This window comes from Saccopteryx leptura, chromosome 2 (assembly GCF_036850995.1).
Source record: "Saccopteryx leptura isolate mSacLep1 chromosome 2, mSacLep1_pri_phased_curated, whole genome shotgun sequence".
NCBI lineage: Eukaryota > Metazoa > Chordata > Mammalia > Chiroptera > Emballonuridae > Saccopteryx > Saccopteryx leptura.
In genome coordinates, this window is record NC_089504.1 from 217,667,702 (window position 1) to 217,680,020 (window position 12,319).

The 12,319-nt window shown below is 41.0% G+C and overlaps 1 protein-coding gene across 3 annotated transcripts in view; it reads left to right on the top strand.

The window, feature by feature from the left end:
• The window catches only part of PRDM15 (PR/SET domain 15), a 69,903-nt gene extending 66,444 nt beyond the window's left edge, over window positions 1-3,459 (top strand). For all 3 annotated transcript variants that reach the window (XM_066370130.1, XM_066370132.1, XM_066370131.1), the window contains one exon: window positions 92-3,459. In XM_066370130.1, the coding sequence (XP_066226227.1) occupies window positions 92-571 (480 nt within the window). In that variant the 3' untranslated portion in view covers window positions 572-3,459. The remainder of the gene's footprint in view (window positions 1-91) is intronic.
• The last annotated feature ends 8,860 nt before the right edge of the window (window positions 3,460-12,319 follow it).

Sequence of the window (12,319 nt, forward strand, 5' to 3'; positions counted from 1 at the left end):
ACTGCCTACGTCACACACGGGGCAAGGGAAACTCTTGTCGTCCCCCATTTTACAGAAACTGTTTAACTTACGTTGTCTATGTCTCTTCCAGGTGGTGGTGACTCTGGGTGACCCAAATGTGACCACTCCATCAAGCTCAGTTGGCTTGACCAACATCACCGTGACGCCCATCACTACTGCTGCTGGGACTCAGTTTACCAACCTCCAGCCGGTAGCCGTTGGACACCTCACCACCCCAGAACGTCAACTGCAGCTGGACAACTCGATCCTGACCGTGACCTTTGACACTGTCAGTGGCTCGGCCATGCTGCACAACCGCCAGAACGACATCCAGATGCACCCCCAGCCAGAAACCTCGAACCCGCAGTCAGTGGCGCACTTCATCAATCTGACCACACTGGTCAACTCCATCACACCCCTGGGCAACCAGCTCAGTGAGCAGCACCCGCTCACATGGCGGGCAGTGCCCCAGACTGACGTGCTGCCGGCGCCACAGCCACAGGCGCCCCCGCCACAGGCGGCGCAGCCCCAGGTGCAGGCTGAGCAGCAGCAGCAGATGTACAGCTACTGAGGCTCCTGGCGGCAGACTTTTCAGAGGGAACCTCAGACAGGGTTCTCTGTTTATTGTTGAGATTGGTTTGCTGGATACCAAACGAAGGAAAAAAAAGAATCATACATTGCGATGTAAGTGAGGTTGACTTAGCTTTTGCAGAACTATCTCCAAATCCCCCAGCAGCCGTTCTGGCCCGCCAGCTTGATTCAGGACGTGAGCCCTGGCAGGTTGGTGGTGGATGTGAGCAGGCTGCCGGCACTGCCTCCGCCAGGCAGCTAGTCGGGCTGTGGACACATACCAGGCGAAGTGGGACTTAAATAGAAGTGGGATCCTAAGAGGCGAGTGCTATGTTATTGGGAGCATAAGCAGTTCGTTTTGTTTTTCCTTGAGAATTCAGTTACTATATCAAAACATAGTCTTCACGTGTGGCAACAAGCTGCAGTGACAGGCAGCTTTCTCCTTGTTTCTGGATATCTTTTGCAAGTGAGCAAGTAGAAGTTAAAATAACAGTGAATCTCTTTTTTGAAATCTGAATTGAGTTGAATTTGTTTCACAACTTTGGGCTAAAACCACGTGTGAGAAGATGGTTGTAAGAGCCCACTGCCCTCCTCTGGCCTTCAAGGTCATCACGGTCAAGGGGTCATGTGAGGTTGCTGACTCAGGCATAAAGGTCTCTTAGTAATTTAATATGTGAATTGATTTTCAGGTTCATTTAAAAAAATTTTTAACTTTATTTCAAGCATATATTATGTTTTCAAGACTCTGCTTGCGTCTATATTGGGTTGTTTTTTTGTTTGCTTTTTTAACATGCTGAAGTCGTTTGCACTGTAGGACTAACAGTCCATGTCCAGTTCTTAACAATTGCCCCAATGCAAAGGGATACACAGTTGTATGCAACAAGGACGTCTGGTGCCCTCCCTGCTGGTGCCACCTTCAGCTGTGGAGTCCCTGCCATCAGATATATTTATCATGTCTGAGGCTCGGCCAAAATTCCCTGAACTGAAGAACAGGGAAGAAATTCATGCTCCTTTCTGTTTAAACTTTAATTCCAAAGGTTGATGTGGTTCAAGACCAGGTTTCTGTAAAAACGCTAAGTACATTTGGAAAGCATAGGTTTCTGTGAAGTACCATGGTACTGCTGTTTCCTGCCAGGCACTCCTGAAAGCAGAGGTGAGCCCACTCGTAGAAGCATCACTGCCCCTAATATACGGGCTGAGGACCAACCAGCTCTGCTTCCTGGGGACACGCCTTTCACACGTGTACCCACTTCAGAGACAGTGGGCGAGGCCGAAACACGCCCACAGCCAGCCTCCTGCTGCTCAGCCAGGGAAAAAGAAAGAACTCTGACTTTTACTTTCCTCATATTTTTTTTTAACGCTGTGCAGAATGAAATGATGAATTTGCCTTTTTTTTGTCCTTGATCCTATATGATGCAGGAGACCCTCTTGAAGAAATACTGAATGTGAGTAAGTCGTGTGGACGTGAGGCCAGAGTTACCGTGTGTTGCCAGAGAGGTTAAGAATGATTTATTATTCAAAATGAATTTTCTCAGCACTTCACTGTGTTCCAAATAGCAAGATTTTGAAGATGGGGCTAGAATCTGTTTTGTGCAATACCTGCTTTCGTGAACTAAGGAGATCCATCAGCCAGGAAGCAGGTGGCAGGGGCCTTCAGAGTCCCCATTACTCACATGGCTCAGTCATACACTCCCAAGTTCTCCCCTCATTTGAACAAAGTGTGGGAGATTGACTTTTTAATTTATGATAATTATTTTTATGTTATTTATATATATAATTAACTGCTTTTTACATAATACTTTCATCAAAGTAACTTGGGCGAGGGGTGATAGATTTTCTAAAAATACTGTCTCCATTCTCTAAATATAAGGGGTCTAGATATTCACAGAATCATCCAGAATGCCAGGATTCCTAAGATACTTTTTTATAAATCACTGACAATTTCTTCTTGCATTTGTGGAATATAAAGGGCGAATGACCAAGGAAAATAATCCAAACATGATTGAACATACACTAGCGTTTATCTTTTATTCTTCTTCCCTATGAAACAAAGGCCTTTTAAATCACAGTTTTATTTTTTTAAAGAAGTTGTTTTTGTGCCTAGAGTAAGAATGCATCAAATGTTTTTAAAGAGCCTAATTTAGGTTGTGTGGCCTGGTGTACTATCACTGTTTATTTAAAGAACAGATGCATAATAATACTTCTTGTTATAATAAGCGAGAACTCCAAATAAAAAATGCAGTTTACTTCTGAGTGTTCTGTAAATGGGTTGAGTCTTACTCTCTGAGGCAGAATGAGTTCTGGTTGCGTTAAGACAGTTGCTCTGAATGTGCATGTAAGAAACTGGGGGACCAGAGCACCATGTTCTCCTCAGTGGAGAGTCAGTGCCTGTAGATTGTTCTGCACCTTTATCACTTTACTGATGGAAATACTTTATTTTTTAACTGATCCCAGGTGCACAGCTGTAATCCTAAGAGGAAGTTAGATCAAGCCTTTGTGGCCACCAGGCTCTGTGGATCAATCATGGTTATAAATCATGAGAATTCATTTTGTTGTGTAGTTCTGGGCCACGAGATGATGGGAACCCTGCAGAGCTGGACCCCAGTTCAGAGACTTGAATTCCAAGCTCCGTGGGCAGAAAGGGACTGGGCTTCTGACTCCGCTGTCCCATGGGATGTGTTCTCTGTGCCAGGTGCCACCTCACTGTGTCCCACAGGAAACTGCTTTGGAGAATCCAGGTGTGGGAGGCTGATTCACGGACTTCACATGGTTTTTGTCCAGCTGCAGTGTCCTAAGGCAGGAAACTCATGGGTTCCCTACTCGAAGTGGCATCAGTGACTTTGCCATTGGAATTTGGAAGGAATTAAGACTGTTTGGAGAAGATGAGTATATTTCGTGTCCCATCAGTTTGTTTAACAACAAATAAAAGGTGCTGTGACCTGTGTTTTCCAATCATTGGCCTTTTCTCAAACTGCCCGTTCTCAAACTGATGTGTTAGAGATATTTTGAGAGCAGTTATATTTCCTGTTGCCAATGACATTTTGATTTCTCTACAGTCTGGAGCCTGTAAAACGTTTGGAATACTTGAAATGTCCTGTGAGGTCTCAGAAACTTTAAAAAAAGGCAGCAAAAAAGGTACATTTAGGATTTTTTGCAAAACTAAGATGAAGAGAACAGACACGAAACAAGATGAGTGGCCAGAGAAGGGAAAGTAGCCAGAGATTTCTTTGGGCCAGTGGTCTGGAACAATTCCTTATTGACCAACTATTAAATTAGATATTCTGATGTATGTATATTAGGGTTGGTCATTTTAAAGTTGTGCAACAAGTGAAATGTTATCTAATCTTCTAAGGATCTGAACTCTGAGAATGTCTTAGCCACGTGAGTCATATTTTTAGTAGCATTGGGTAGCAGTTAAGATGGCCAGTAAAAGGCTCATTCATTTCACATTCAACAACGGCTGAGCACCTTCTTGGGTGCACCAGGCCTGCCTGGTTCCTGCACATGGTCAGCCTTCCAGTATACTCCACAGGAAGTAGGGGTGGTGAGTGTCTCATACACTCACATCATAAACACCCTGTGCTTCTTGGTGAAGTCAGATGACCACATAGCAATCACTAACAACCACATGAGGCATCCATCTGAACAGTCCTTTCACACACATTAAAAGCAATTCTGACAGAAGGGGAGATGGCTGGGCGACTGGCTGCTTCATCTCATCAGCTTTTATGTCTGGCTTGAGTGTATCAACATCAAAGGGATCCCTCTTTTGCAATGACAGGGGCACATGATTGTACTTGTGTGTGGTGATGCAGTCAACACAGTTATTCAGAAGATGCCCTGCATTGCCCAGACAGAGCTGGCGGAAACCATCCCTCCCACCCAAGCCCTGCTCCCTGTGGAGTGGAGGCCTTCCCGCCCTACGCCTCACAGTCCCAAGTACAGGCAGCTGACATTCCTGGATAACACATGAGGCACGGCACCCCCCATCCACACTGCCTTGGAGCCACGCAGCCTGCTCCTTCCCAGTTGGCAGGTCTGCTTCCCATAGTTGTTTCAGAAAGAGGGAGACCCACAGGGGAAGGTGTCCCTTCATTGGGACATAGTCCTACCGTGTGTCTTCACTGAGAGCCTGGCCCAATACACTCCCTGGAAAGAGGGAGGACGGAAGATCCAGGAGTTCATGCTTGCTGAATTCAGCCTGTTCCATGTGGTGAGCTGTTTCATCCCCTTGAGCGACGTCTGGAGCGTGGCCTGAGCTCCAGAGTCTCTCCCCTCTCCTGAGTGTTACCCACAAAGGTGGGGCCTTTAGTAACTCATGAATGCGGCCCTTGTGAATGGTATCAGCGCTCTCATGACAGAGACCCCAGGGAGCTCCCCGCCCTTCCCATCATGTGAGGACAGCAAGAAGTCACCACCTATGAACCAGTGGGCCCTCACCAGACACCAAAGCTGCCAACACCTTGATCTTTGACTTCCAGCCTCCAGAACTAGAAAGATATAAATTGCTGGAAGATATAAACCAATCTATGGTATTCTGTTAATAGTAGCTCGAGGGACTGCGTGTGCGTGCATGTGTGTGTGTGTGTGTGTGTGTGTGTGTTTAACGCTGTACAAGTTCATCACCTGTGTCCTTTGTGTGTCTACCACCATAGTCAGTCTACTAAGTATGTCACTTTTTTAAGATTGGCTTGTTTTCACTGCACACAACACCCTTGAGATCTACCCAAGTTGTCCCTTTATATTGCTGAGCCTATTGTGTGGGTGTACCCACCATTTGTTTAACTAACATCACCCCCGGAAGGACTTCTGAGTTGATTTCAGTTGGGGCTGTAATGAATAAAAACTGCTGAGAACACTGGTGTATTAATATTTTTGTGTACGTAAGTTTTCATTTCTGTAGGATGCATGCCCAGGAGTGCAGTTACTACCTTCTAAGAGTATATAGGTCAATCAGGGCAATGATTGTGGAACTGCCTGATAGCTAAGGTCAAGTTGTTTCAAGCGTGGTTTGTGTTTTCCATGTAACTAGTATCAGGTGCAGAGGTGGTGGGAATTATCCACACTGTATTCTAAAGAGCAAAACATGAAATCTGAGGCCATGGTTTTGGGGAATAAGGTAAAGAGTTTGCCTGTCTCAGATGCATCATAGACAGGAAGGACTCCCGCCTCTTTTTATTTTATTTTTTAAAATTAATTTTAATGGGGTGACATTGATAAATCAGGGTACATCTGTTCAGAGAAAACATCTCTAGGTTATTTTGACATTTGATTATGCTGCATTCCCATCACCCAAAGTCCAATTGTCTTCCGTCATCTTCTAACTGGTATTCTTTGTGCCCCTCCCCTCCCCCAACCCCCTCCCTCTCCTCCCCCCACCCTGTAACCCCCACACTCTTGTCCATGTCTCTGAGTCTCATTTTTATGTCCCACCTATGTATGGATTCATATAGTTCTTAGTTTTTTCTGATTGACTTATTCGCTCAGTATAATGTTATCAAGGTCCATCCATGTTGTTGTAAATGATCCGATGTCATCATTTCTTATGGCTGAATAGTATTCCATAGTATATATGTACCAATGCTTTTTAATCCACTCGTCCACTGACGGACACTTGGGCTGTTTCCAGATCTTCGCTATTGTGAACAATGCTGCCATAAACATGGGGGTGCATTTCTTCTTTTCAAACAGTGCTATGGTGTTCTTAGGGTATATTCCTAAAAGTGGTATAGCTGGGTCAAAAGGTAGTTCGATTTTTAATTTCTTGAGGAATTTCCATACTGTTTTCCACAGTAGCTGCACCAGTCTGCATTCCCACCAGCAGTGCAGGAGGGTTCCCTTTTCTCCACATCCTCGCCAGCACTTATTCTGTGTTGTTTTGTTGATGAGCGCCATTCTGACTAGTGTGAGGTGATATCTCATTGTGGTTTTGTGATGTTGATCATTTTTTCATATGCCTATTGGCCATCTGTATGTCCTCTTTGGAGAAGTGTCTAGTCATTTCTTTCACCCATTTTTTTGATTGAATTCTTTGCCTTCCTGGTATTGAGTTTTACAAGTTCTTTATAAATTTTGGTTATTAACCCCTTATCAGACGTATTGTCAAATATATTCTCCCATTGTGTAGTTTGTCTTTTAATTCTGTTCTTATTGTCTTTAGCTGTGCAGAAACTTTTTAGTTTGATATAGTCCCATTTGTTTATCCTGTCTTTTATTTCACTTGCCTGTGGAGATAAATTGGCAAATATATTGCTGCAAGAGATGTCAGAGAGCTTTACTGCCTATGTTTTCTTCTAAGATGCTTATGGTTTTACGGCTTACATTTAAGTCTTTTATCCATTTTGAGTTTATTTTTGTGAATGGTGTAAGTTGGTGGTCTAGTTTCATTTTTTTGCAGGTAGCTGTCCAATTTTCCCAACACCATTTGTTAAAGAGGCTGTCTTTACTCCATTGTATGCTCTTACCTCCTTTGTCAAATATCAGTTGTCCATAAAAGTGTGGGTTTATTTCTGAGTTCTCAGTTCTGTTTCATTGATCTATATGCCTATTCTTATGCCAGTACCAGGCTGTTTTGAGTACAATAGCCTTATAGTATAACTTAATATCTGGAAGTGTGATACCTCCCACTTTATTCTTCCTTTTCAAGATTGCTGAGGCTATTCGTGTTCTCTTTTGGTTCCATATAAATTTTTAGAATATGTGTTCTATATCTTTGAAGTAAGTCATTGGTATTTTAATTGGTATTGCATTGAATTTATAAATTGCTTTGGGTAATATAGACATTTTAATGATGATTATTCTTCCTAACCAGCATTCCTGAGCACAGGATATGCTTCCACTTGTTTGTATCTTCCCTGATTTCTTTTATCAATGTTTTATAATTTTATGAGTACAAGTCTTTAAATCCCTGGTTAAATTTATTCCTAGGTACTTTATTTTTTTGGTTGCAATGGTAAAGGGGATTCCTTCCTTAATTTCTCTTTCTGACAGTTCATTGTTAGTGTATAAAAATGCCTCTGATTTCTGAGTATTAATTTCATATCCTGCCACCTTGCTGAATTCATTTATCAGGTCTAGTAGTTTTTTGACTGAGACTTTAGGATTTTCTATATACAATATCATATCATCTGCAAATAATGATAGTGTTACTTCTTCTTTTCCAATTTGGATGCCTTTTATTTCTTTTTCTTGTCTGATTGCTGTGGCTAGGACTTCCAGAACTATGTTGAATAAGAGTGGTGAAAGGGGGCACCCCTGCCTTGTTCCTGATCTTAAGGGGATTGCTTTTAATTTTTGCCCATTGAGTATGATGTTGGCTGTGGGTTTGTCAAATAGATGGCCTTTATCATGTTGAGGTATATTCCCTGTATTCCCACTTTGCTGAGAGTTTTGATCATGAATGGGTGCTGGATTGTATCAAATGCTTTTTCTGCATCTATTGAAATTATCATATGGTTTTTCTCCTTCCTTTTGTTTATGTGATGAATCACATTAATTGATTTGCTAATATTGTACCAGCCTTGCCTCCCAAGAATAAATCCCACTTGATCATGATATATGATTTTTTTCATATATTGCTGGATCTGGTTTGCTAATATTTTGTTGAGGATTTTAGCATCTAAATTCATCAGGGATATTGGCCTATAATTTTCTTTTTTTGTGTTGTCTTTGCCTGGTTTTGGAATCAGAATTATACTCGCCTCATAAAAGGAGCTTGGAAGTTTTCCTTGTTCTTGAATTTTTTGAAATAACTTGAGAAGGATAGGAGTTAGTTCTTCTTTGAATATTTGGTAGAATTCACTTGTGAAGCCATCAGGCCCAGGACTTTTCTTTTTTGGGAGTTTTTTGATAACTGTTTCAATCTCATTTGTTGTAATTGGTCTGTTTAGGTTTTCTGATTCTTCCAGATTAATTTTTGGAGGATTATATGTTTCAAGGAATTTGTCCATTTCATCTAGGTTGTCTAGTTTTTTGGCATACAGTTCTTCATAGTATTTTCTTAACAATATTTTGTATTTCTGTTGTGTCAGTTGTTATTTTTCCACTCTCATTTCTAATTTTATTTATTTGACTCCTCTCTCTTTTTTTCTTGGTGAGTCTGGTTAAAGGTTCATCAATCTTGTTTACCTTTTCAAAGAACCAGCTCCTGGTTTCATTGATCCTCTGTATTGTTTCTTTAGCCTCTATGTCATTTATTTCTGCTCTGATCTTTATTATTTCCTTCCTTCTACTAGCTCTGGGCTTTACTTGCTGTTTTTTTTCTAGTTCTTTTAGATGTAGGATCAAGTTGCTTATTTGAGCTTTTTCTAGCTTCTTGAGGTATGCCTGTAATGCTATGAAGTTCCCTCTCAGGACTGCTTTTGCTGTGTCCCATAAATTTTGAGTTGATGTATGCTCATTATCGTTCATTTCTAGGAATTTTTAAATTTCTTCTTTGATCTCATTGTTAACCCATTTGTTATTTAATAACATGCTATTTAATTTCCAAGTGTTTGAGTATTTTTCAGTTTTTCTATTGTGGTTGATTTCTAGTTTCATGCCATTGTGATCAGACAAAGTGCTCAGTATGATTTCAGTCTTCTTAAATTTGTTGAGACTGCTTTTGTGCCCCAACATGTGATCTATCCTAGAGAATGTACCATGAGCACTTGAAAAGAATGTATATTCTGCTGCTTTAGGGTGAAAGGTTCTGAAGATATCTATTAAATCAATTTGATCTAGTATGTCCTTTAAGTCTGCTGTTTCTTTGTTAATTTTCTTTCTTGAGGATCTATCTAGTGATGTTAGTGGGGTATTGAAATCCCCTACTATTATAGTATTGCTATTGATCTCGCCCTTTAAATCCATCAAAGTCTGCTTTATATATTTAGGTACTCCTATGTTAGGTGTGTAGATATTTATAATGGTTATATCTTCCTGTTGTATTGCTCCCTTTATCATTATGTTGTGACCTTCTTTATCTCTTACTATAGCCTTTGTTTTAAAGTCCATTTTGTCTGATATAAGTATTGCTACCCCAGCTTTTTTTTCATTTCCATTTGCGTGAAATATTTTTTTCCATCCTTTTATCTTCAGTCTATGTGCATCTTTTGTTTTAAGGTGTGTCTCTTGTAGACAGCATATGTATGGGTCCTGTTTTCTTATCCACGCAGCTACCCTATGTCTTTTGATTGGATCATTTAATCCATTTACATTTAAGGTTATTATTGATATGTAATTGTTTATTGCCATTTTATTCTTTAAAACTGTATTCCTCTTTTGCTATATTCTTTTTCTCCTTTGATCTATTTACAACAGGCCCCTTAGCATTTTTTGCAGCCTTGGTTTGGTTGTAGTAAATTCTTTGAGTTTTTTTTTTGTCTGGAAAGCTTTTTATTTTTCCTTCAATTTTAAACGATAGCCTTGCTGGATAAAGTAGTCTTGGTTGTAGGCTCTTGTTCTGCATTACTTTGAATATTTCTTGCCGTTCCCTTCTGGCCTCAAGTGTTTCTGTTGACTGCCTCCTTTTATTTTTAACCTATGCTAAGATGTTTTTCCTAAGTGTTGTGGAAAACATACTTCTTTGGCTTCCAAAACTTTGAAGTACACACACACACACACACACACACACACACACACACACACACACACACCCCTGAATTTATATCCACTTGGAATTATCACTTGAAATTTCTAAGCCTTCACTTGACATTTGGAAACCTTGACCTTTAATTGTGATCGCCCCACACATTGCACAATGTCTGAGATCTATACAACTTTCTAGTATCTTTCCTGTACCAGTCTATTAGGCTCATATGTGAAATTAAAGAACAATGGCAATTTCCCCTAAAATTTCATAGTGAAAAAAGTTACTCTGCCTCATAGTCTTATTATCGTGGTATCCCTAGCCAAGATTTTTTCTATCACTCTTGGGTATCTTTTTGGTAGCTTGGACATTGATTTTTCTACTTCCTTAGAATCTAAAAGCTGAGGTGTCTGAGCAGCTAGATTTACAGTTCTTGAGTCTGTCTTGTGAGCAGCAGTAAAAATAGATCACTGAAAGAAATCATACTTAACCATCCAGCTTCTCAGTTTAGGATAAGGAGAGAGACAGCTCAGGCAGGGCTTCTACCAACATTAGCTCAGCTCATCCCCCTGGGAGCCCTGAGGTGGCTGTCATCTCACCATGAGATGACGGGGAGTTTCTCAACAAGAGGGAGAACCTGCTGCCCATGAGATACAGTCATTATCAAACATTGTCTTAATGAATCGGAAATGTTGTGTTTGTGGAATTGGGTTTCTTTTCTTTTGCATTGAGAATAGTATGAGCACTTTTAAAGAAATTGTGAATTTTGAGGAGTGACTGGCTCCCTTCTTGAGCCAAACAATGTCTTACTTCTCATGACTGAGAGCACCCCACCTGGATTCATCCGAATATTCCCAAAATAACCAGCATCTAAATGTGACACCAAATAGTATGAAGACCGTTTTTTTGGGTGTGTTTGTTTTTTTAACCAGAGATCTAGTTTTCCCCTTTTTAACTTAAAAGGCAACAAATAATTTAAATGACTGCCAACTCCTAACTGGCCCTGTCATGGGGGGGGGCATAAGGGGGCTGTCTCACTCTGGCTACACTTAACCCCACCCACACCCGCCTTCAAGCCTAAACTATTTAACCCATTATTCACTAGCCACAGACATCTGGCTCTGCGGGGCTCATGGCCCCTCTGGTTTGCAGGGTTAAGTGCTGTGAGAACCTCCACTTGGGGGACAGCTCATTTCTGGCTCCAGTGACTCAGCTTAGCAAAGCATCTTTTTCTTCAACCTGGGACCAACTCAAATTTTACAACCCTCAGTGGCAATTTGGTGCCATTGTTTCAAGCAAAGAACACAAGCACAGCTTAACTTCCCCGACATGATTTATTTTACTATTAATGCAGCAAGTGGAAGACGTTTCACAACACCACATAATCATCTAAGTGTCCCTGCCCCAAAACACCCGCATGTAGGATGATTGAGGGTTTTTCTTCTTGTTCTGCTTGTGATAAAAAAAATAATAATAGTAAGAGATGATTAGAGCCTTATGTCTAATAACCTTTCACTTTGTAAACTCATGAGCTAATTCCTTGGCCAGTCCTGGTCCTTCAGCATTTTCTCCAGCCCTTTCTTCCTCTCTGACTCAGCTTTAAAGGACAGCCTGCAAACCCTGAGGTATTATTGTGCGCAGTTCATCTAGTTAAGGATCTATGTATGTGTGACTGAAGCCTAGAAGAAATACCAAATCATTTTACCTCAATGAAACATGACTTCAGTACCTAGAGATTTTCTAGACTTTATTGCCTGTTGTATTATCTTTAGTGATAAAGTTCACAGAACATCAGTGAGATGACAACCTTTAAAGAAATCCTTGTGTTCATGGGACAGATAAAACAATGATTAAGTGGGGTTTGACCTAATAAAAGAACACACATGTCGAGTCATCGTGGTGGCACATGTCTATATACAGGAATAAAGCATGGTGCATGGGACAGCGCACGATGCCCCCAAAAGATCCTGTACAAAGGACATTGCTCAAAAACAGAGTCCTCACATGCTTAATAATAAACACAGCAAAAGGAACACTGCCTGCTGCTCACTGTAGGTTCTGTTTTTTAATGCCAGTTAATACTACGCTGGTTTATGCAGTCAGCTTCATCCCTTGTCCTTATACAAACACAGTACATTTATACAGTTTCATTTTCTAGCTGAGCACATACTAAACTTTGAACTT